Raw genomic sequence first — 24,247 nt, 5'->3', positions numbered from 1 at the left:
TGGAGACCCCAGCAGTCAGGGAGGATCCTACTGCTCTCCACAACTCCCTCAAAGGAGATGGGAGCCAGGTGGGGTCGGTCTCTTCTCCCGGGTAACAAGTGATAAAAAAGAGAAAACAGCCTCAGGCTGCATTGTGGGCAGTTTAGACGGGGTATTAGGGGAAAATTTCTCCACCAAAAGAGTTGTCAAGCCCTGGCACAGGTTGCCCAGAGAAGCTGTGGCTGCCCCATCTCTGGAAGGCCACCTGGAAGGCTGGATGGGACTTGGAGCAACCTGGGATAGTGGAAGGTGTTCCTGCCCATGGCAGGAACAACAAGGTTTTGAAGTTCCCTTCCAGCCCACACCATCCTGGGATTCTGTTATTCGTATAAAGCAGCTCACCCGTGTGACGTTCTGGACTCGGAAGAGCCGGGACACGATGTCCTCATCTGCCGCTCCGGAGATGTACTCCACCTCCATGGGGCCGTACTGCTGTAGCCCCGGCTCGGGCCAGTACTGCAGGCAGGGCTGTGGAGAGAAGCACAGCTCACCGTGACTGGGAATGTGGGCTGGGACATGGGGAAGGGCAGCAGGCAGGACAGGAAACGCCTGTGAAGGGAGTGGCTGGTGCTGGACCCCCAGGAGCCGCTGGCATGGGGTGGCCCCAGGGTGGGGTGCTGGGCCACGTTTCTCACACAGCACATCAATGGATGGAGGATCTCCCAGCTCACTGAGGGATCAGAGATGAAAGGTCAGGTCCACCCCCAGCACCCACACAGCCCCCTGGCACTGCACGAACACAACAGCTGACACTGCTGGGAATGGACACTGCTGGTCCAGGAGGATGTGGGATGGACACTGCTGGTCAGGAGGAGGCAGGATGGGCTCTGCCCCAGTTCCAGCACAGACCTGATCCTGCACAATGTCAGAGCAGGGCTGGGCTGCTCACAGTTGGCTCTCAAGCCCTGTTGGCTTTAGGAGCCACTCTGCCACCAGCAGTGACAGCAGTGTGGGATGTCAGTGCTCTTTGTCCCATGGCCAGGACATCCCACCAAGCCAAAGCAATCCCAGCCTGCATCCCTGGGGAGCAACTCCTCCTCCCCGTGTCCATCACAGCACTGATGGATGGCTCAGTCCCTGGAGCATGGGTGAGATTGTTTTCACAGTGTGACAGCTGGGAAACCAGCACCAACACAAAATATATGATGTTTGTCACCGCACTTTCACAGGGCATTTAGCAACGCAGGTCAGCCACGGCCTGGGCCCAACCGCACGGCAAACGTGTCTGAGGAATAATTGGTTATTAATAGGGGCTATAAATCTCCAAGATCTCTGAGCCTTCCAGACTCAGAACTGTAATTTGGGTATTAAAACTTCCCTTGGCAAGGCGTAGTTCAAGTGAGTGCTGTACCCTCAAAGTCACCTTTCAGAGCTGCCTGCTGGAAAGGTTATTTATTACCTGTTGGTCTTACACCAGTAAACATTTCAGATCCAGCTAAATATTGTAACCAGACACCCCTGAAGAGCTGACAGCAGGAGAGAGGCAGGGCTGAGCAATGAGGAAAATGGCAGAGGGAAGGGGAAGGGGAAAGAATCTTGTCCCTCTGCCCTGCTCAGGTGAGACCACACCTGCAGAGCTGCCTCCAGCTGGGGGGACATGGACCTGTTGGAGCAATGACAACACCAACGGAACACCAGCGGAACGCCAACGCCAACTCAAAGCCAATGCCAATGGAACACCAACACCAATGGAACGCCAATGCCAATGGAACACCAATGGAATGCCAATGCCAATGGAATGCCAATGGAACGCCAATGGAATGCCAATGCCAATGGAACGCCAATGGAATGCCAACGGAACGCCAATACAACGCCAGTGCAACACTACTGCAATGTCAATGCCAATGGAACACCAATGCCAACTCAACGCCAACACAACGCCAGGGCAACACTACTGCAATGTCAATGCCAATGGAACACCAATGCCAACTCAACGCCAACACAATGCCAGGGCAACACTACTGCAATGTCAGCACCAATGGAATGCCAACACCAGCACAACGCCAACGCAACACCAAGGCAACGTCAATGCCAACACAACACCAACGCCAGCACAATGCCAATGCAATGTCAGTGCAACACCAACTCCATGCAGCCAGGCTGGGCTGCTGCTCAACACCTCTTTGGCTCCAACTGGCCAGCCCTGTGTTTACAGGGGACAAATCCTGAGTGCTGCACACAGTGCCGTGTCCCCTTGCAGAGGAGAAGTTGCTGAGTGAGCAAGGCAGGGGCTGCAGCGCTGTCAGGCCAACGGGGACAGGGCAGGACAAAAGCCACCCATGGGGCCGGCGCAGTCCCCGGGGCAGCAGCACTCACCCAGGCAGAGTTGGACTGGTTGAGCTGGTTGAGCATGACGATGGAGGTGCAGCCATAGTCGTACACCAGCCGCCAGAAGTCGGTGGTGGTGTTCTGCAGCGGGTGCAGGGTGACGATGAAGGCAGCGCTCTTGGTGTAGCTCTGCAGAGAGGGAAGATGAGCACCAGTAAGGACACAGCGGTGACACTGGAGCTACTGTTGTCACACCCCAAAAAACCAGTGCAACCAGATGAGTGGGACCAATCCCCTCTTCTCCATGCCAGAGCAGAGCTGGTCTCCCTGGCACAGCCTCGGTACCTCAGTGCCCTGGTGATGGGGAGATCCAAGTGATCCCTGCCCTTAGTCAGGATGGAAGTACCCACATTTTGCTCTCACAGGAAAGGGTATTTTGCATAAATAATTAGGGAAAAGTCCCCTTTGAGCCAAGAGCAAGCAGAAGCCGTGGCTCCCAGAAGACCCCAGACCCCAGCTCTGCACCCTGGCCCTGACTGGAAGCATCACCCACTGCATCATCCCCACCCAGAGCGCCCCACCACCAGGCACCGAGAGCTGCAGAGACAACCACTAACCTGGGCTCAATTTTTTTTGTGGGGAAGAAAGAAAACCCCAAGTGAAAGATCCTAGAGACTGTAAGAAGGAAGTGGGAGGGAAGGAAATGACTGCATTTCTGGATTGTGCTTTGAACAAGACACATCCCCCTTGGTCATCCTGCTGCTGGTTTGCCAAGGGCCAGCTGAGCTCGACACTGCATCAGGCTCACTTAAATTAACACAGTTTGGCTCAAGCATCTTCAGACACAGAATCACCACATCTCTCTGCTGATGGGGGTTCCTCTGCCTGCTGCAGAACCTCCTGATTGAGCGCACAGAAATGCCTTTATTGAACCATTCCCCCAGCCCTGTCCATGGGCAGCAGCAAGACCTCGGCGCTTGGCGAGAGCTTTCCACCCTCGAGGAGGGGCATGAGAGCAGCAAGGGGAAAGAGATTTCACCAGGCTTGCCTTGGCACCCACCTCTTTGGCACAGGTGTAAGTGACAGCAGGGTGTGCAGCAGGGCACGGCTCCACCGGCACCAGCACCGGTGACGGGTGGCACAGGCCAAGCTGATCTGACAGATGGACAGACTGACTGAGCAAACCACTTTGGCACTTAAAGAAAATGAGACTTTTCTTTTTTTTTTTTTTTTTTTCCCAAAGAGGGAAATGGGTTTTATCCCTTCAGCAAGAATTTCATCCAAAGGGCTTTGTTGTCTATAAAAAATATTTCATTCACTGACCCTTTAGCAGAGATTAAGGGAGGCTCAGTGATGCATAAAGATAAAATGATAGGCAAACAGCAAGCAAGCTGGAAACAAAACTCCCATCCCACTGCAGCACTACGAGAGCCACTCCCCACCACCAGCAGCCCACTCTGCCTTACAAACTGCTTTTGCTGTGGGAGCAGGAATCAGGGAGATGAGATCCGCACAGAGATCCAGCGGGATAAATCACCCACGGGATGGAAAACACAAGGCTCAGCCTGGTGTCAGCGCTCAGGGTCCGGGGAAGATGCCTGGGGTGTGGGGGGCTCCGTGCTGCCCATGCAAAGCATTTCAAGGGGAGGGAAGAGGGGTTGGTGATGAATGACCCCATCGTTCAGCGTGGGCTCGGAGCCTGCAGCATCCTCTGCTCTGCTTTGTGATCATCAGCCACCAGGAGATAGCTTTGTCACCACAGGGTCCTTTCTGACTGCACCAGGGGGATGCACGGTGGCTTTGGGAGCAGCTCAGAGCCCCCCCAGTTGCAGCAGGAGGATCACGGGGGACTGGCAGCACGGGAAGGGCTCAGTGCTGCCAACCCCCCCCGGAGCTTCCTCTCCCTCCCCTGTCCCAGTTTCACTGCAAAATCCTGAAGTCCCTCAGTGCCTGACTCATGAGAGCAGGAGGAAAGCTCTTGCAGGGTGCTGCTACACAAAAGAAGGGATGCAGGACCCCGTTACACCAGTCCCAGCCCTTCCTCCCCCTGCACACAGCAGCCGTGAGCCTTCCTGCCCTTGTGCAAAACGAGGCCATAAATCCAAACCGAGCAAAGTTTTGCCATGAAAAGTTGCCTGAGCCCACGGGAAGCGGCCCCTTCCCTCCGCAGGGAACACTCACATCAGTTAAGGCCGCGTTGATGTAGTTGTTGCTGTCTCCATCCACGGAGATGAGGAAGGGAAGGCATCGGTCGGGCGGCAGGACGTCCATGCTGCGGTTGCGCTCCCGGTTGCGGGGCAGGAGCGCGATGCTGCACTCCTCCACGTCCAGGTGTGGGGTTACCGAGTTCAGGGTCTGCGGGTACACGGGTCCCCCTCAAAGCCCTGCCTGGTCCCAGCCGGGGTCAGTACCAGGAGGGTGAGGACAAGGGGGAGCCGCAGAGGTTTTGGGGCACTCACCTGGAACTCCTCCCGCAGCTGCGAGGAGTTGCTCTGCGGCTCTATCCTCACCATCTCCTTGTAGGTGGGCTTGAACTCACTGGCGGGGATGCTGGTCTCCCCACACAGACAGGCCTCCAGGATGGCATCGTGGATGAAGATGTACTGCTCCTGTGGGGAGGAGAGGGGACAGGGCTGAGCCCCCAGAGCCGGCTGGTGACGGCAGCCCCACGTGTCCCCGGCACCCGCTCACCTCCGTCTGGATCATGTTGATCCTCCGCGAGCAGAGGGTCTTCACGCAGTTGTAGATGTCCACGACGCCCTCGCACTCGGCCATGTCCAGCATCACATCCAGGACGATGTAGCAGCCAGTCCTCCCTGTGCCAGCGCTGGGGATGGAGGGGAAACAGCAAACACATTGCCAGTCTGTGCTGGCACCCACACATGGCCCTAAAGGCTGCTGGGCACCAAGCAAGGTCTCTGTGGGCGAGGGCTCAACACATAGACCCTGCACCGGGCAACCCTGAAGGGCTGCAAGGACCCCACACACCTCCAGAGCCTGGTTTAGCCCTAAACCTGCCCAAACACCCCTGCCACAGCCCCAGGGGCGTGTGATGGTCAGGCTGTGGGTGGGCACCCATATTTAAAGTTCATTTTTAATTTAAGACAGCAGAACACACGGTTTTTGCACCAAAACCGACAACTAAACCATCCAAGTGCCAACAGTTCTCTGGGATCTCAGCCAAAAGTGCCAAGGAGGGCTCAGCTCAGAGCTCTGGGAGAGCAGGGAGGTTCCCCTGGCATGAGCAGGTCTGAATGCCCCAGGGGACACCCTCAGGGTAAGGCTGAGCCCAGCAGGATGCCCAGAGCCAGCCCAGCAGTGGTGACATCCCAAGCCCTGGCATGGTTGGAGTCACAGTCAGAGACCTGCTGTGCCGTGACCCCCCCATGATGTGTCAGGAACAGAACCACCCCCCTGCTCCTTTCCTACGGAGTCTTTTCCAGTGAAAAACCAATTTTTGGGGCTGATGAATCACTCATCGTGATTATCAGTGATTACAGGCTACGGGCACTAATCACCCTGGCTGGTGAATGAACGCTGATGAAGCGGCTGACAGAGAGAAATCAAATAAAAAATAAAAAAATCCCTCCCACTCATCAGCTCCTCCTGGTTTGCCTAGTGGAGGAAGAGCCATTAGCACATCATGTGGGAAGGCCTGCTCAGGGCACGGAGAGCACCAAAGCTGCTCAGATGTGTCACTGGTGTCCTCCCAGCTCCGGTGTCCCCGTGGCCGAGCCCCGCAGGGACAGCCCTGTGGATAACCCTGGGAACGGGGCTGTCCTGCTGCCCCCCTGCCTCTCCCTTCAGCCAGACCCCACGTCCTGACCATCAGCAGGGGTCAAACTGCCCACTGCCATTTCACCCGGTCCACTGGGACAGAGCTGTGTCACCAGTCACAGGCTGGGGCAGCCCCAACACGGTGCTGCTCCCTGCTTGTCCCCCTGGACCAGCCACAGCCCCCATCCCTGCTGCCACCAGCCCAGTGGTGGCATTTCACAGAGAGATGCCATCGAAGAGGGACATCAAGGCCAGGCTGGACAGGGATTGGAGGAATTTGGACTAGGGGAAGGTGTCCCTGCTCTGGGGATGAGCTTTAAGGTCCCTCAAGCCCCACCCATTCCATGAGCCCCACCTGTACCTGCAGTGGATGACGATGGGGCCGGCGTCTGGCGGCGTGGACGCCTTCACCCTGCGGATGAAGGCCAGCAGCCCCGTGGCGTGGTAGGGGACACCATGCTCGGGCCACGACATGAAGTGGAACTGCTTCACCTCATGCCGGGCCGAGTAACCCCGCTGCAAGGGAAGGGTGAGAGGGCAAAGTCACTCAAACACCTATTTTCTGGGGAATCCATGATTTTGCCAGTTCAGCATCCAAGCAGATGGACCACACAGCACTTGGGCAGCCCTGCAGCTCCCTCCTCTTGGCTGCAAGAGGGTTAAAAAACACCAAGGAGAAAAAGGAGGTGGCAGCAGCCTCAGTCTCCTTGCCCTATCACCAGACAGTAACATGACATTCCTGTAGATCAAGTGTAAATTGCACTGGCTCCATCTCCAGTTCCCACGCTGCAGAGTGATGGCTGCATCACCTCCAGCCCAGAGGAGAGGGAAGCGTCCTTCATCTCACCCCACTCACACGAAAATTGAACACTCACTCTCTGTCCAAACCAGCACAGGGCTGAGCCACTCGCCCGGCACAGGGCACAGAGCCAGGGAAAAGGCAAAGGAAGGAGCCCCTGGTGACCCCATACTGGGTTAAATAAACAGGGTACTGGTAAGTGCCAAGCTGTGGAGGGTGAGAGGTGGCTGAGCGGGGGTTGGGCAGGGGCAGGGGCAGGGGCAGGGGCAGGGCCGTACCCTCTCGAGGGCGAAGGTGCGCACAGCGTACTCAGCCAACGTCTCCGATTCCACCAGCGTGATCTTGATGTCCCCGTACATCTCAGAGTCATCAGGCCAGTATTTGGAGCATTTCACCTGCAAGGAGAGGACAGGATGGGGTTTGGCTCTGTGGAGGCGGCTTCCAGCAGAGCTGGAGCCCGGAGGGATGGGACGGGACGGGATCCTTACCCGGCCCACCTCCACCAGCTTGGTGATCATCACAATGCTGGAACAGTGCTCCTGCCACACCATGCGCCAGAAGTCATACACCATCTCCTGCTTGGGCCCTGTGGGACACAGGAGAAGCCCCCATGGATGGATGGGCACCACCAGCAGAACCCAGCCCTGGCAGTGCCCCAATGCCACCACGTCCCCCCTCCTGCCCATGCAGCACAAACAGCCCCACAGCACCTCAGAGCCCTTTTCCCCAGGGTTGCGCAGTGCCAAGGGGAGGCAGGAGGGGTGGGAGCTGCTCCGCATTGGCCCCCTCCCTTCCTTTCCTGCTCCTGCAAGGTTTAACCCCACCAGGAGCAAAACCTGGCTGTTACATCAGGAGCTGAGGAAGCACTGGCTGAGAGGGCAGGGCGTGGCTCACCTTGTGTGGCAATGAAGTGGTTGGACCTGTGGTAGCCCTGCAAGGGAAGCAGAGACATCAGTCCCAAGCTGGGGGACACTGAGACACCCGAGAGCTGGGGCACAGACCCATCAGATACTTCCCAGTCACCCAACTGGTAGAAATTCCCCACAGCCACTGGGCCAGATCCTGCAGGTCCACCGCAGGAGGAGGAGAAGGTTCAGCAGCCACCCCACACTCAGTGTACCCTGTCCTGGCAGGGTTCATCTCCTGCATCCCACAAGAGGCTCAGGTAATGCCCAACGCTCACCCCTGGTCTGCACCAGGATCCTTTATCAGTGCCTTGAGGGATCCACGGGCTCCACTCCAGCTCCTGCTGCAGGAGAGCCCCGTTGCTGACCCCCCACCCCACAGCAGCCCCCTGGTGCTGAGACAGCCCCGCTCCCCTCCTTCATCCCCACTGCTCAACCCTGAACAAGGACACCCCAGCTCCAAGAGCACGTTCCAGCCAGGCCACTGCCAGAGGGACTGTGAACAGTGTCCACACCGTGGCCAAGGGTCCAGCAAAGTTAAACCACACCACACACATGGAGGTGACAGTGGCTTCTCCATCCCCCGTGCGATTTTTGGGGGTCGAATTCAACCCCGTCTCTGAGCACACGGGCCCTGCTTTCCATGCCCCAGTGCCACACAGACCCTGCTTTCCCATTCCCTGGACCGTTCCCAGTTTATGGACACGTTTTCCCAGCCTGCCTCTCCCTGATGGTATTTAGGCCACGCTGCCCAGGGCGAGGCCTGGCAGGAGATGGGAGCAGAGAAGGGAGGAGAGGGGGAACAGTTACTTACTTCTCGGTTAATCCGAATCTTAATGATCCCGTTGGGACACAGGTTTGAGAGAAAAAGATCAGAGACATTAGTGAGGCACAGAACAGAGAGGGGTTAGAGCACTGCCCCAGAGCGGGCCAGGGAGAGACAGGGCAGAAAGGACACAGGGGACAGGGACAGGCAGAGGGACACTGCTCGGGCACTGGGATCAGGCCACCACTGACAGACAACACCCTCAGGGCAGGAGAGAAGAGTGGGATTTGCTGCTGCTTCTATGAGATGCTGGAGCCTTCCTGCACCTGCCCTGGTGTCAGCGATGCTGGAGGTGACAGGGGACATCACCAGATTCACACACACCAGCAGGATCCAGGGGTAGCCCGCTGTGAGCCCCAGGTGGTCCCTTGGTCCTCTTAACCTCTGCATTCTCCACCCAGGGAGAGGGAGATCCACAGCCACGTGAGCAGGTGAGGGGATGGAAAAGCAGAGAGGGAATGAGAAAGGAGGGACAGAGCAGAGCAGAGCAGAGCAGAGGAGGGAGAGATGTGATGAGCAGAAACTGCTGTTGAACACCAATAAATCAGGCAGGCCCTTCATGATGAGTTCCAGGGATGCACTGACCAGCCCACCCTGGGCTGTCCAGACTCCTCCAAATGCTGCTGGACAGACCCTGAGAGTCCACAGGATCCACAGAAAGCTCCTGTTCCAGCCCAGACCCCAAGGACACGGGCCCTGTCCCCACTTACGTCGATGTAGTTGGCGTTGATGTAGTCGGAGTTGGGGTCACCCAGCAGCGGGTGCAGCTTCACGCGGTGACGGTCATCTGGGGAAAGGGGACAAGGGACCATCAGTGCCAGGGCTGGTCACCCACCAGGGCACCCTGGGCCGTCACTCTGCCCCAGGAACCTGCAGAACTCGGGTTTCTGAAGCTTTTTGGGGTCTAAGCCTTTGCTAAAGGCACTCACATGTGGACATGTGATCCTGCCTCCCTTTGGTCTTGTCTTTCTTCTTCGAAGCATCCCAGCCTTCAAAGAAACTCTGCAAGGAAAGGATGGACATCCCAAGCCGAGGGCAGGACTGTGGGGTCCCCCCGGCCCCAAAAGCTCCCTGGGCAACAGGGCAGACAGGGTGGTCCCTCCACCCCAACACCTGTCTCCTGCAGCCCCAGCTCCACCTCCACAGCACACTCTGCCAGCTACACACTCCTGTTGCATCCACAAAATGCTCAATTTTCCAGCAAATTACAGACTGCCTGTTTTTTTTTCTCCAGGGCTGGTTGTGTTTTTTTTTTTCCTAAACCTCCTCAGCCCCTTTCTCTCCCTAGCACAGAACAGGTTTGTGTGTAATAACAGTGACATTCATAGATTGGCATAAGAGGGGGAAAGTGGAAGGAAATTACATGTTTTCTCCCCTCCCATAATATCTGAGTGCTTTCAAATGACTAGTTCCAAGAACATACAGCAGCTTTTCAAGGAGCACTAATGATTATCGCAAGCCCTGGTTTGTCCAATGCGTGAAAGGGGGGAGAGCTCCTGTTCCTGAAACAGCCAAGCATTAAACAGCAATTTCACTGGGAAATTTCAGTCTCCAGACCTGTGGGACACCAAGGAGTCGGGAAATGACCCTGCTGGCTGTGCTGAGGCAGAGGCTTGTGAAATACCCTGCTCTGGTACGAGTGCTCCAACCTGGCCAGCTGGGATGGACATGATGCAGCCAGCAACTTTTGGGAGAGAAACTCCTGCCCTGGCATCACCCACCCCAGGGTCTTCATGTCTTGGAGCTGCCAGACTGCAGAGGATTTGTTTGTCCTTAGGCTACAGCCATGCTTATCACAGGCCAAGTGTGCTGGAGAGCAGAAGGTGACACAGTGATGCCCAGGGAAAGGGACAGGGAAAGGGACAGGAAGAAGCAGCCCTGGCCTTGCAGGAGAGCTGGGATGACGCACTGCGGACAGGGTTGGCAGGGCTGATTTGGCTCATCCCAGGGACCTGCTCAAGCTGACAAATAACCCAAAGCTGCCAGCACCAGCCATTGACTCAGGGACACCCCCACACTGACAATGCCAGCCCAGAGCTGTGAGCTCCAGCTCCCACCCAGAGCTCCAGACCTGGAGCATCCTCTCCTTGCTCACAGATCCAGTTCATGTCTCCCCCATCCATCCCACCTCCCACTCCCCCCGAGACCCTGGCACAAGCTGTCCCCACCTCATACTCCTGCTTGAAGCCATAGCCCTCCGCTGTCTTCATCTGGTTGATGTGCTGCAGGAGGTCGGCCACGCGCACGGCCGGGTGCAGCTGCCCCGTGTGGTATGGGGAGCCCTTGCGGCCGCACTGGCGCCGGGGGGAGCCCCCCAGGAGGCTGCTGGACTCATTGACCACACTGCTGCGCTGGTCACCTGCACAAGGAGGGACAACCAGAGGCCATCAGGGCAGCAAAACCTTGGGCTGCATCCCCATCACCCCCTGGCACCCACGGAGGGCTGAGGGAAAGAAAACTCCCCGGGAGATGCTGGTGCTGGAGCCCCTCTCTGGGGACCACCAGGGGGTCCAGCCCGCAATCGCACTCCTATCCTCTCGTGCTCTCTGCAGCTCTTCCTGCACCACAGAGCCAAAAATGCCCAGCATAGCCTTTTAGGAGCCCAGCAGATCTATTAGAAATCAGTGGGCAAGGCCATAACAGGGTAATAACCTCATTTCCCATCAGCAGGAACAATGAGCTCCCATGCAGACAAGCAAGAGGTCCATGCCCAAATATCCACACAAGATCCTGAGTTGAAAAATCACCTTGCCAAAGTCTCCAGCACAGCTTAACAGTTCATTTTCCTCACTGCTAGAAACCAGCAATGGATTCCACAAATGGAGCTTGCTGCTGTTTGATGGGGAGTCTGTGCAGTATTTACCTGGTTTGTGTCGTTGCTGTGTCATTACCAGCAGAGCCAGGCTGAGACCTCACCTGTGTTTCTCAGGGAAAGCTCCCACACCAGATCTCAAAATCTAGGTTTGCACAAAACCTGATGCTCTGCGCTGCTCCCGGGAGATGGGCAGGCAGGGACCACCAGGTTTGGGTGGGAAGGGACCTTAAATCCCATCCAGTGCCACCCCTGCCATGGCAGGGACACCTCCCACTGTCCCAGGCTGCTCCCAGCCCCAATGTCCAGCCTGGCCTTGAGCACTGCCAGGGATCCAGGGGCAGCCCCAGCTGCTCTGGGCACCCTGTGCCAGGGCCTGCCCACCCTCACAGGGAACAATTCCTTCCCAAGATCCCATCTAACGCTGCACCATCTAACACCTTCCCACTGCACCCTGCAGTGGGAACCAACAGGACAACACAGGAGGGTCCCTCTGCACCCCGTGACCTGCCCAATGGGCTCATCAGCCGCTGGGATTAATGAGAAATTACTTAATTGCTGGCATTTGCAAGGTGCTGCCACAGCCACACACTGAGGAACCAGTTGGGTTTCCATAAGGATTAGTGACCTTCTTTTAAATGCACAGAAACTGAAACACAGGGGGAACAGCCACCAACCAGTCACCAAGTCATTAATTTCCCTTCGTTAATTAAGGATGTTTACAGGCACTGGAGACTCTCCCAGCCATGGCAAGCAGCCCGAGCTCCCCAACTCAGCCCCACCAGCCTCTGAGTTTCAAGGACAGCGACCAAAGAAAAAATACACCTAACCTAGCTCTGTGTATTAAGAGGAGGAAGAGTTTGCCCTCTGGGCTTTTATGATCCGTGAGACAACGGCGGGAAGCGTGCGGATCCGGCAGCCGGCGCGGAAGAGCCACGCGCAGGCAGCATCTTGCAGTTACTGTAACAGATGTTATTAGCATATGGCTGAAACTGGGGCATCCAGCGAGTTATTTTACAACTAAATCAGCACGGAGACACATCCTCCGGTGGGTGTGAAGTTATCAGTCTCCCTCTGATGTGAGCGCGAGGGCTCTTTAACCCTTCGAAGCCCAGGCTGCGTGGGGAAGGCTGGGGGAAGCTTCCAACCTCAGCGTAAACCAAGAGCTGGGACTCACCCAGTTCCAGGGGGGCTGCGGCCGGATCCTGAGCCCACAAATGGCCTCAAACTGCCCAGCCCAAGCTCAGATCTCCACGAGAAGATAGAGACCCAGCTCCCCACGAGAGCTTTCCCTTCAGCACAGCCTGGATGGTGGCAAAAGCTCCAACATCGAGGAGATCCCTGCCCTTGGAGATTTACACAGGGCAGGGAAGAGCCTGCTATGCCACACACATCAGTCTAAAACAGATGTAACACCAAGCCTTCAGTATTTAGAGAATCAGAGAATATCCTGAGTCGGAAGGGACCCACAGGGATCATCCAGTCCAACCCCTGGCCGTGCACAGACACCCCAACAACCCCACCCTGTGCCTGACAGCGTTGTCCAAACACTCCTGGAGCTGAGGCAGGCTGTTTCTGTGATATTTTGGGCTTATTGGGCCTCCTTGCTATGGCTGGAAGGAAGCAGGGGGATGCTGGGGTCCCCATTCCTCACCTCTGTTTCCGTAGCCGTGCGTGTCCATGAAGGACAGCCCCAGGCGCTCGTCCTCCTGCAGGGTGCTCTGGTCAGTGAAGCTCCTGTCGATGGCGCTCATCATTTGCGTCTTCTCGTGCCGGTAGTTTATGGTGGCTTTGGTCATGTTCATGGGTTTCCTGCAGCAGGGAGGAGCAGAAGTGAGCAGGGCTCACCATCAGGTGCTCTCAGATCCCCTGAAAGCTCCTGGGCCTGGATTATTCCAGGGAGCAGGATAGATTATTCCCAGCAGCATGGTCATCACACTTTGGTGCTCTGCTGTCCCAAGCCGGGCGCAGCCCCATGTGCAGCATCCCTCGCTGGCTGCAGCAACTTCAGCTGCTCACCTCAACGTCCACTCCTGTCCCCTGCCCTTGGACAGCCAGGAGTGCTCCTTGTGCAACCAGAGGCTCTCTCCAGCCATCTCCCATCACATGGATCTGCCCCAGCCCTCCCCAGCCCTGTTTCTCCAGGCACAACCCCCTGGTCTAGGGGAAGGCGTCCTTGCCCGTGGCAGGTGTTGGAATGAGGTGAGTTTTAAGGTCCCTTCCAACACAAACCATTCTGTGATTTTAAAGCCGTGTCAGGGGCCAAATCCATCCCAAGGGATGGGCTGGACCCCCTGACTGCACTTGTGCTCAGCACTTGCTGCAGAGGCTTCTGCCTCCCATGCAGGGTCCCTTTAGGCACCTAACGAAGGTGCTGGGAAATCCCAGCAGTTCTCACTGGGACAGAACCTCACACCCCAAATTCAAGTCATTTCAGCAAAGAAACTTGAATGGATGTTTTTGAGAGGCAGCATCAGGCTCTGAAGCCAGAGCAGCGATTAAACCAGAAGGATGAACAGGAGATCTGAGCCTGTGTCGGCATCGTGGTGGGGCTGGAACACTGCAAGGCACCGCTAAAATCCAGAATTCAACTCAGAATCGCTGACCCTTCCCCTTTATGCTGCCTTCAGTCTCTAACAAGCTCAGCAGCATTATTTTCCCTGATCCAAAGAGACCCTTAAAATGCACTTGGCAGAGGAAAAGGACTTGTTGGAGCAGCAGGGTGAGGGGGGCAGCCGGGAGGAGGGTAAAGCAGGAGGAGAATGACACTTACGGGTAATAGGAGTAGGAATAGTAGTTCCTCCTGGCAAGCGTGCAAACAAAGAGAACAGCAGAAATTGCATAAGCAGCTTTTCTCCAGCACAGGGAAGGGAGGTTACGGGGCAAGTCAGCTGCCAGAAAATTCAATGCACCATGAAGGAATCCGGCTCCCCTTTGGCACCCACAGGTTATTTACTCCAGGCAGGAGCCGGCATCCCAGCAGGAGAGCACAAGCACCAGCTCTCAGAGTGACCACAGCACCCTCGTCCAAGGGGTTATTCCATAATTTTTAAGAGTGAACAACAAAGATGTCCAAAATGTAGGGATTTCCCCCAGGCTGCTGGCTAGGGGCCCAGAGGGGATGATGGGGTCAGGATGTCACATTCCCAGTGCACCATTTACTAGAGACAAACATATTCCAAGACTGCATTTCCATTCCACCACACCAATGTTTCTCCAACGGCAAAACACTCTGGAGAAGATTTACGAGCTCATCCCAGCTTCCCAACAGCCCCAAATTCAGGGCTCTCAGCACCAGATCTAATTTGTGGCTCTGATTTGTCCTTCAACAGGTTCATCCTGGGATGCTGAAGCAGAGCTGCTCCTCCTCCTGTCCCGCAGCACCAGCAGTGGGAATGCAGCAGCCACACACAGCTTCCCACCCACAGCATCACTCCCCAAAACACATCAGCACTGCTGGCATTTGCCCCATCAGGGAAGGATCCAATGGAGCCATGAGCCAGCCCTGCACCCCAAAGTGTGCAGGGATGCAACAGCCCCGCTCTTCCAGCAGCATAAATCCGCAAGGATCCTTCCAGAGCGCACGGAGCCATAAAGAGCTGCAGATTTACGGGTGCCGAGGCTGTGCCCTGCTGTTTTTCTCTCCCTCTGGCTGTTCATGTACTTTGCTCCATCTTCCCAAGCCCCGTGTTTAATTGCTGCCCTTTATCCCAGCTCTGAGAGCCCCCCCCGGCCCGGCGCTGCCTCGAGCCCCGCACGGAAGCAGCCACTTTTCCAGGGCGTTGCATCCACGTGAAAAGCAGTGGCCGCATCCCCGGCACTCCTGGGGATGAATGTCCCGAAAAGCCCTCGCCCTCCTCCCTCCCACCCCAGGAGCTCCCCCAGTGCAAGCCCACCTCCATGGCCACGACCACATCCATGCTGGATGTGCTCACGCTGGCCTGGCCAAGGCAACAGGGAGGCGCAGAGGCAACATCTCAGCACAGATTAAACTGATTTTTGTCATTTTGGGCTGGGGGTGCAGGGCTCCACACCCCAGGGTCCCCTGGCTGCTGTTGGCAGGGGAGAGCTGGTGGGACAGGGACAGCTGGGCTCAGCAGTGGCGCAGGGCTCGGGCACGGCCAGAAGCGTTTCCATCCATGCAGGATCACCAGTGCAGCACAAAGCCAAGAAGCAGCAGGAAAAGAGGCAAAAGATGGAAAAATATGGGGGAGAGGGACAGCGCCAACAAAGCTGCAGAGGGGGAAGGGACATCCTGAGGACTTTGCTGCTCGGTCCCCAGTGTCCCCTGCCACGCCTGGTGCCACAGAGTGCGGGGGTCGGTGTCCAGTGGGATGCAAAGGCACACAGAGACATAGCTTGAGGGAGGGTCTGGAGCCTGCCCAGTGCAGCAGAATCCCCACCAGTAACCCCCAGGTAGTGCTGGGGTGGTGGAGAAGGATTGAGCTGGGAAGAAAGGATGGATGAAGTGCCAGCCACCAGCCCAGGTCTCCTCACCCTTTCCGAATGGCGACGATGATGGCTCCCAGCAGGATGATCAGGACGATGAGCCCCCCGGCACAGATCCCCAGGATCAGGCCCATCTCCTCCGAGTGCTGGGACACCTCCAGGGGACGCTTGCTCTCTTTGCAGGCAGCTGCCAGGGGACAAGGACAGGCAGGAGGGGTCAGCACTCAGCTCCAGGGGGGTTGGCATCAGACATGAAAACCCTGGCATTCATCCCATGGGATGCTCATTGCTCCATGAACACACGATATTCCACCAAGACATGACAGGGCTCTGCAGTGCCACACTACGACCGTGGACAAGTCCCTCTCTCAGTCCCAATGGGGTGAGACAGCCCCTTCGTGCCCCTTTCATCACACCCCACGTCAGATCATCCATCCCTGAATTCAGCGTCCAGCACCACCGCTCCAGCCCGCCACCCCCACCACAGTAACAGCACTGAGAAGGAAAATTGAACCAAGGGAAAAACCCCAGACACAAAGAGAGTGGGAAGCAAAGGAGTCGGGGCTGGGGCTGGAATAACCCATCACATGCAGCCCAACCACCACCAGCGCCGGTCCCAACCCGCTGGCACAGCCCCAACCCCGGAGCAGCCGCAGGGCCGGAGCTGCAGCCACGGTGGGATCAGGGGAAAGGGAGGGCTCACCTTTGCGAGCGATCCGGACACAGTTCAGCCGAGTTTCCTACGGAGGTAAAAGGGGGGGTCAGTGCTGGATGAGCATCCCACGGCTCCGCTCCCCACTCCCGCCCCGAGCGAGGCTGGGTGGGCACGGGGCTGGCCCCTTGGTGCTTCAGCCCCCAAACCGAGGGAGTCTGTGGGGGATTTGTGCTGCAGCACCCACGGAGCTCCTGGGGACGCACATCCCAAGAGATGCTGCAGAATGATCTGTCCCCAGAATTCCCACGTTTAGCTGAAGCCACTGCTCCTGGCACAGAGGGGACAGCAAAGCTCAAGAGCGTGGGAGGACTCAGCAGGAGCAGCCAAGCCACATGTCACCGACTGTCACCAGCTACAGCTGAAACATTCCCAGGTTGTCATGCAGAGCTTCATGGGTTTTCTTCCATCAGTCAAGGTTTCAAGCCCCAGTCCTGGTACTCTGCACCTGCTGAGGCTGCCATGAGGTTCCAGCTCAAGTCTCCAACAGTTTTAACATTTGCAATTTAGGGATGGGTTCAGCTAAAATATTCCATTTTTCCATGAATCCGACTTCTGTTGCAAAATAAAAAGCACCATTTTGGCAGGATTGCCTTCTCCGAGCATCCTCCAGTCTCTCAGGGCACCAGGCACCAATACTGCTCCATCCACCTCCGGCCCAAGACCTGCCCATGCCACGTGCCCAGGGCAGGGCCAGCTCCAGCACTGCTCTTGCTGGGGTCTCCAGCTTTTCCTTCTCCTGCTTCATCTCGCACAAAAACCGTGAAAAACCCCAGCTACGATCCAGCGTTTTTCCAACATCTGACGGCAGCTGGGACAAATCCATTGCCTCCCAGCAGGAACGTTGTAACACAGCGTCAGCCACCAGTTACTATCCAGCGGTGCCAAGCGAGCCAGAGCCGGGATCCTCCCTGTCCCTCCCGGCTCTAATTACAGCGCAGCGAGGTGTGAACGACCCCGGAACAGAGGAGGGGACTCCATAACCGGCGCCTTTCCAGCAGGACCGAGGTGCGCAGGACGAGGATGCTCCCGCGGGTGGGACAGGAGCTGCCGGAGCCGGTGATGCGGAGAAGGGTCCTGCCGGGGGTCCTGCCGGTGACTCGGAGGAATCAGTGCAAGGGGTGCAGCTCCGCAGAGGGAACCGGCAGCAGCAGGGAGGGCAGGGCAGCCAGGAGCTCCCAGGAGTTCCCTGGAGCTGGGACTGGCCATCGTGCAGCAGTGGGTCCCAGCTGTGACACACAGCTCTGGCTGCCCAAACCGTCCTTCTCCAACCCAGGAGCAGCCCCAGGAATGGGGTCTTCCCCTGCACTGGTGCTTCTTGGGGTCCTGGCTGGTTCTGCTGTGGGTGGGGGAAATTGGGCTGCTCCACCCCCAGCATCGGCACCGAGATGGGGACAGGACCCCCACCCATGATCTCAACATGCCATAGGGGTGGCCTGGAGCACCAACTGCCCCCTGGCAGGACACCAGGGGTGGACCCAGATTGTGACCCAAGGGAGAGGGATCTAAAAGCAGTCCCGGTTTTACCAGCCCCCAGACTCCAGCCTGCCTTTACCTGGTCCAACCCCTGGCTGGAGCGGGGTGCCAGGGCTACTCACCCCTTTGAGGTTGCTCATGGCCTGGAAGTAGATGAGATAGGCCTTCTTGGGCTCCAGGGGCGGGTTCCAGTAGCCGCTGTAGGTCTGGTTGTCCCCCACGGTGAAGGGCTTGGCCTCGGTGAGGCTGCTGGCGGGCAGCTCAGCCCCGAAGTAGTGCACGGAGCCGCGGGACACGGCGTCGTCGAAGGTGAGCGGCACTGGGAAGCACTCCTGCCCCCCCAGCTCCCGCTTCAGCTTCTTGGGCTGCTCCTCCTCCACGATCACCTGGTAGGTGCTGCCGAGGGCCAGGCACGGGTTAGCTTCAGGAAGAACGGTCCTGCCCTTCCTTGGACCCCACTGTGCTCACCCTGTTTTGGGGCCTCGCCCTCCTGCAGCCCCAACCTACCTGATGGGAGCCCCTCTGCCCTGCGCCGGCCGCAGCAGCACCGTGATGGTGCTCTCTGACTCGCTCAGCGGCGATGGCATGTCCCCATAGTCGAAGGTGGGAGCTGCAAGGGGAACAAGGATGAGTCCTGGGGCTCCCCCGGCTCAGGGGGGAAACTGAGGCACAAGCAGCTTAGCCCGGGGCAAGGCATCACCCAGTGGTGCAACACAAATTATTGCAAATAAAGGAAACCCCTCCAGGTCTTGAACAAGAGTTGGGGGTGGACCCCTGGTGTGCCCAAGGGAGGTTACCAACACCAGTCTGGCAGAGGGGAGGAAACAAGAGAGGGATCCAACCTCAGCAGGACCCAAATGCTCCAGTGCTGAGATGTGCCCAAGGGAGGTTACCAACACCAGTCTGGCAGAGGGGAGGAAACGAGAGAGGGATCCAACCTCAGCAGGACCCGAATGCTCCAGTGCTGAGATGTGCCCAAGGATGGCACCACTCAGAATCACTGGCACACTGTGAGCTTCCCCCGCCCCAGGGCAGAAACACACCTGAGCCAGCCCAGCAGCACCCCCAGACCAAGGTGGGGGACCCCCCTCATGCCTGGCATAGCCCTGTGGTCCCCAAACCATCGCTGGCAGTCGCTGGGGTGCAGCTGGAGCCGCTGTGTTCCAGCGCCCCCGTTCACGCTCAGCTCAGCCCAGCTGCTGCAGTTAATGTGATGCTAGGACATGAGCAAAGAGCCCCGAGTGCTGCACGGCTCATTAACAAAGCCCAGTTAATCCCTCGCTTGTACACTGAGAGCTCAGACAGCACCAGCTACCAGCACTGGGCTGGCTGGACTCCCCAGACAGGGACCCACTGGTCTGGGGACTGCCCGGGGGCTCACAGCCCAACTGCCACCACCGAGAGCATCTTTCTGTGGCAGCATCCAGTCACCAAAACCCTTCCAGCCACCAAAACCACGGGAGTGAGCCAGAGGCTCCATAGGATTCCTGAGTGGAGGAGAAGCCCCAGCAGCAGGAATGCAGTGGGGGAACCTACCGGAGATGTTGGTGGTGATCTCGGTGAGCGCCGTCTGGCCGAAGCCCTTGCCGGTGCGGGCCCGCACCGAGAACAGGTAGGTGGTGCCGGGGTGGAGGTTGGAGAACACGTGGTAGGTCTCGTTTCGCAGCTTGGACACCGTGCGCCGTGGGCCCGGCACGTTCACCGCAGGGTCCGAAGACTCGATGCTCTGGTAGCTGATCTGCAGGGACAGGGCACAGCATCACCCGTGGCCGGGGGAGAGGGGACAGAGCCCAGATTCGGGTGGAGAAGGGATTAAAGTGACAAATTCAGGGGAGGGGACGGTCACAGGGCAGCCTGGAGGCAGACAGGGATTTTCGCGGTGAAACAAAAGCAGAGGTTCACTGGAAAAGCCAAAGGGCTCAGGGGCAGCAGCAGCCACCTCTGATCCCCATGGCCGACAGCGGAGGTTGTCCCAGACCCCTCCAACACCCCTCAGTGGGCCCTTCCCATGTCCTCGTGTCCCCCAGGTGCCACACTGGCCAGGACGTACCTCGTACTGTGTGATGAGGCCATTGGGCTCCACCGGCTCCTCCCACTTCAGGAATATCATGTCCTCCAGCGGGGTGAAGGTGAGGGACTCGGAGGCGATGCCGCCAGGCACTGGGGAAGGAAAGGGGACATGCTTGGATGCAGCAGGAAACTGGTCTGGAAGGAGAAATCCTCCTGGAAACCGCTCTGGGTGGCTGTGGCAGTTGTGCCCTGTGACCGAGCCACCACATTCCCTTTGCCATGTCACCCATCTCCAGCATGTGCCACCAGACAGGGCTGGTGGCTCTGCAGGGAGATGCCCAAGGCATTGATGCTTCTGGACCTGCTGGTGACACTTTGCCATGGGAGGGGGAGGTCTCCACACCAGCACAAACCCCACAGGTACCACTTGCAGCACCTCGGCCCAGGCACCGGCCGCAGCACAGGGTGCCCGAGCTTTCCAGCGTGAGAAAAATAAATAAATTCCCTTTTCCCCCACAACCCAAGTTCCCCTGGAGCCATCAGCATCCTGTGGAGACACTGCCAGCGAGCAGCAACATCCTCACGTGCAGACAGGCACGGCCTGCCCCAGCCTCCCCTCTAATTAACACCAGCACAATAATAACTGTAATCACTGACAGCGATCAGCGGCACTGGGATCAATATCCGCTCCTTTATGATGGATTTCTCCACCCGAGGCGGTCAGGAAGGCACCGGCAGCATCCCCCACTCCCAAACCTTGCGGGGGGACAGCAGCTCTTCCCTCTGCTTGGCTTTTTCTGCAGCTTTTGTTCGGGTGTAATTATGGGGCTGGGAGAGAGGGATCACCTCCCGTGCTTCCCGCCGTGCAATTGCGCTGTTTCCACCTGATTTACAAGTTAATTTAATCAGAGGCACTGTGTCCTACACGAGTACACGGGCGCTTATTAAATTCGGGGAGAATTACGGAAACCTGTAGGGCAGGAAAGTGCATACCTACAGAGATTGGGTTTTTAATACACAGAATCTACAGTATATATAATTATATGTTATTTTCTATTGTTATATATAGCCTGTGTTACATAGACAATTACATCTTATTTTCTGTTATTATATGTTGTATCATCATTATTGTCTATAGGATAATTTATGTATTATCTCGATATTATAATATATACAGCCTATATTTTCATGCGTATAAGTACAGGTGTCGTGCTCTCATGCTAGGCTGAGAGAGGCAGTGGATGCCCACAACAGCTCCCAGGTGTGCAAACACCCCTCTGCTATCCATGCTTGCATGCATATATTTATTTATGGAATTCTATATATTTATCCTGGCTTGCATCGCATGCACCTGCCTGCACGGGGAGAACGGGCTCCCTGCAGCACCAACACACTGCAGGGATGTTTGCACAGGTCCCCCGGACTGAGGTTCATCGTCTCATGCACATTCAGAACAGTCTCCAGCTGTGGATCACCTGGATCCATAGGGGGCACTGAAACACCAGCTGGACAACCCATGGATGCAGCCACTTCCCGCAGTGCCCACACGCCCAGCACAGCTTTGCCCGGGGTCCAGGAGGGATGCTGGGAACAACAGCCTTGGTTTGGCCCAGTTACTTGGATTTTCCAGCCCAGAACCAGGGTTTCCCACTCAGGATGGGGAGGTGCATCTTCGCAGCCCACCAGGAGCAGCCCCAGGGGATGCTGCTGCCAAAACTGGTCTCATGCCAAAACAAACCACAATTACTGAGCCTTCAGCACGCTGGTTTACTTGCACAGGCAGCTGCTCATCCCCAGTTCTAGGAGCTCAAATCCTCATCATCCTCCCAGGCAGGCAGGGAGATGCTGGGCCAGACACGTGAGGAGTATCTGCCATATATCCATGGGGATATCCATAGATCCATCTCCGTGAGACTGAAAGTATTCACAGCCTCAAGTTCAATCCAAGGGGGAAGCCACCAGCCCCAGTTAATTGAGGCACAGGGAAAAGCAGCTGGAGTGATTAGAGTACAGCAAAAAGACATCTGGAGCTCCTGTATTAATATTCCATAAGCAAACAGCTGGAGCAGTCAGAGCTCAGTGAGAACAACTGGAGCAATTACAGCTGGAAAATAAACCACCGGCAGGGTGGAGCTGGGTGCCCCCAGGGCAGGCTCAGGGTTGGGGATATGGAAAGCGCTGGGGTGCAGAGGAAGGTGCTGGATTTAGGCTTTGAAGGTGAAAAAGGACCTGAAGACACTTCCAGCTCTGCTCCAGCTCTTCAGGTTTTGCTTTCTGGCCTGGGAAAGAGGAGCGAGCATGTGCAGGGGAATTCCAGGGCAGGCTTCTCCTCAGGGTCCTCCAGGGCTCTGGAGCCAGCTCAATCCTTTGCAATTACCAGTTCCTCCACTTTAATTGCTGATTCTTGTTGCTAAAAAGTGCTCTGGAGATTAATTCCGTTCTTGCTTAACAGATGAGTCTGTGAGAGCCAGGGATGCTCTGGCCACACTCAGCCCCCAGCACTCAGCAGAGGGACAGGCCAGCCCTGGCTGTGGCCTGTCACTGATGGTGGCAGTGGACACATGGAGCCAGCTCTGTCCTGTAGCTCCTGCCATTTCCACTGGATCTCCAGAGCCAGAGTGACCCAGGCACTGCTGATGGACAGCTGCAGCCAGGGCGAGGCTGGACCTGGCAGACCTGCCCAGCAGCCTCAGCTTGAGCAGATCCTCAGGGAACAGCTGGGCCAGAGCAAGAGATTCCAAAACCAAGAAGTCCTGGAGCAATGCTGGAGCCTCCAGCGAGGATGTCCTCCTGCTTGGGGGACAGGGAACCCAGAGCAGGGCACAGCCAGAACAGGGGGAAAACAGGAGCAAAGCTGCTGCCAAAAACCAGGGCCTTATCACTGCAGAGCTCTCTGCACAAACCCAAACCCACCTGAGAGCAAACTCCCCCAGGGCAGAGCACCAGGGAAGCCGAGACAAGCTGCACCTGCCCTGGTGAGCAGCACTTCCCCAGAAATGCAGCAGCGCCGAATCCATCGGCAACCAAGCAGATAGAAGATGTTACCTGAGTGCAAAGCATTAATTGCTTTAATTCCTGTTATTATGGCTGCCAGGCTGCAGTTCCCAATAACGGGTGAGGATGACTCGTGCTGTGAGGAGCTGGCTATGAGCCAACTCTCACACCTCCATTGGACCAGCCATGGGCAAAACTTCACGCTGAGGATGAGGGCAGTGTGTCCACAGTGACATCCCAATCCAGTCTCTAAGCCCCCCCAGCCCCACAGGCACCTTCCTTCCCCAAACACCATCACTGCCCCTTTCCCTCACCTTCTCTTGCACAGCTCTGGGGCTGCAAGATCCTTTTCGCCTCCCCCTTGGCTCAGGAGATATTCCCCTCATGCCCATGGACCAGGAGCCAGGGATGCGTCCATGCCACCCCAGCAGCTCACCAGCTAGAGAGTTCCAATTTGGGGGATGATGCACCTCCCCAGGCAGACTCACCATCCTCATCTGTCTGGAATATCACCTCCTTGCCCTCCTTGCGCCCCTCGGGGTTGGCGAGGATGAGCTTGACGTGGATGTTCTTGTAGGGCAGCAGGTTTTTGATGGTGTAGCGGCTGGTGTTGCGCTCCATCTTCACACACTCCTGGAAGGTCTGGTTGTGGCCGCTGCCCACGAAGTAGCGGTAGCACAGGGACACGGTGTAGGTGTGGCAGCGGGTCAGGTTGTAGCCCAGCGGCTCCCACTGCAGCGTCAGCTGCCTGGACTGGATTTCAGAGAAGGCCAGGCCTTTGGGGGCCCGCATGGGCTCTGTGGGGGATGAGAGATGGGGACAGGTGAGCGAGGAAGCAAAACATCGCATGGATTTATGTATCTTATCAGGGAAAACCCTTTTTCAGCATAGGGAACAAAGGGATGAGTGCAGAGAGCAACCCTGACCACAGAACTGGGACCAGCCCCAGCACAGGATGCTGCTGCCCTGCAGACAGGGCTGGGGACATCACTGGGGACATCTCTCAGCCACCAGCACTGCAGGGACAGCAGCCCCCACGGGCTCATCCTTCGCTGCGGAGGTGAAGGCGGAGCTCCACGAGCAGCCCCAGATAACCAGAGAAAGGTGCCTGCACCACGGGAGCCCTCGTGCTGTCACCAAGCCCAAGTCAGGCTGTCGAGATGAGAGAGACCAAGTGCCA

The 24,247-nt window shown here is 57.2% G+C and overlaps 1 protein-coding gene across 6 annotated transcripts in view; it reads right to left on the bottom strand.

The window, feature by feature from the left end:
• The window catches only part of PTPRU (protein tyrosine phosphatase receptor type U), a 56,685-nt gene that overhangs the window by 8,369 nt on the left and 24,069 nt on the right, over window positions 1–24,247 (bottom strand). The window contains exons 8-29 of one of the 6 annotated variants that reach the window (XM_048327022.1): window positions 23,556–23,864; window positions 20,114–20,223; window positions 19,600–19,801; window positions 18,571–18,673; window positions 18,186–18,459; window positions 16,579–16,615; window positions 15,924–16,062; window positions 14,200–14,229; window positions 13,081–13,238; window positions 10,783–10,973; window positions 9,544–9,616; window positions 9,325–9,401; window positions 8,603–8,620; window positions 7,778–7,814; window positions 7,372–7,469; window positions 7,162–7,278; window positions 6,446–6,600; window positions 4,999–5,134; window positions 4,767–4,916; window positions 4,489–4,662; window positions 2,356–2,496; window positions 382–507 (exon numbers count right to left, since the gene is read on the bottom strand). In XM_048327022.1, coding sequence (XP_048182979.1) covers window positions 382–507; window positions 2,356–2,496; window positions 4,489–4,662; window positions 4,767–4,916; window positions 4,999–5,134; window positions 6,446–6,600; window positions 7,162–7,278; window positions 7,372–7,469; window positions 7,778–7,814; window positions 8,603–8,620; window positions 9,325–9,401; window positions 9,544–9,616; window positions 10,783–10,973; window positions 13,081–13,238; window positions 14,200–14,229; window positions 15,924–16,062; window positions 16,579–16,615; window positions 18,186–18,459; window positions 18,571–18,673; window positions 19,600–19,801; window positions 20,114–20,223; window positions 23,556–23,864 — 2,855 coding nt within the window. Of the gene's footprint in view, window positions 1–381; window positions 508–2,355; window positions 2,497–4,488; window positions 4,663–4,766; window positions 4,917–4,998; window positions 5,135–6,445; window positions 6,601–7,161; window positions 7,470–7,777; window positions 7,815–8,602; window positions 8,621–9,324; window positions 9,402–9,543; window positions 9,617–10,782; window positions 10,974–13,080; window positions 13,239–14,199; window positions 14,230–15,923; window positions 16,063–16,578; window positions 16,616–18,185; window positions 18,460–18,570; window positions 18,674–19,599; window positions 19,802–20,113; window positions 20,224–23,555; window positions 23,865–24,247 lie in introns of all 6 variants that reach the window. The other 5 variants (XM_048327023.1, XM_048327024.1, XM_048327020.1 and 2 more) reach the window with 5 other exon arrangements.

Source organism: Corvus hawaiiensis, chromosome 23, assembly GCF_020740725.1.
Source record: "Corvus hawaiiensis isolate bCorHaw1 chromosome 23, bCorHaw1.pri.cur, whole genome shotgun sequence".
Taxonomy (NCBI): Eukaryota; Metazoa; Chordata; class Aves; order Passeriformes; family Corvidae; genus Corvus; species Corvus hawaiiensis.
This window is presented reverse-complemented; position numbering and strand designations above follow the sequence as displayed.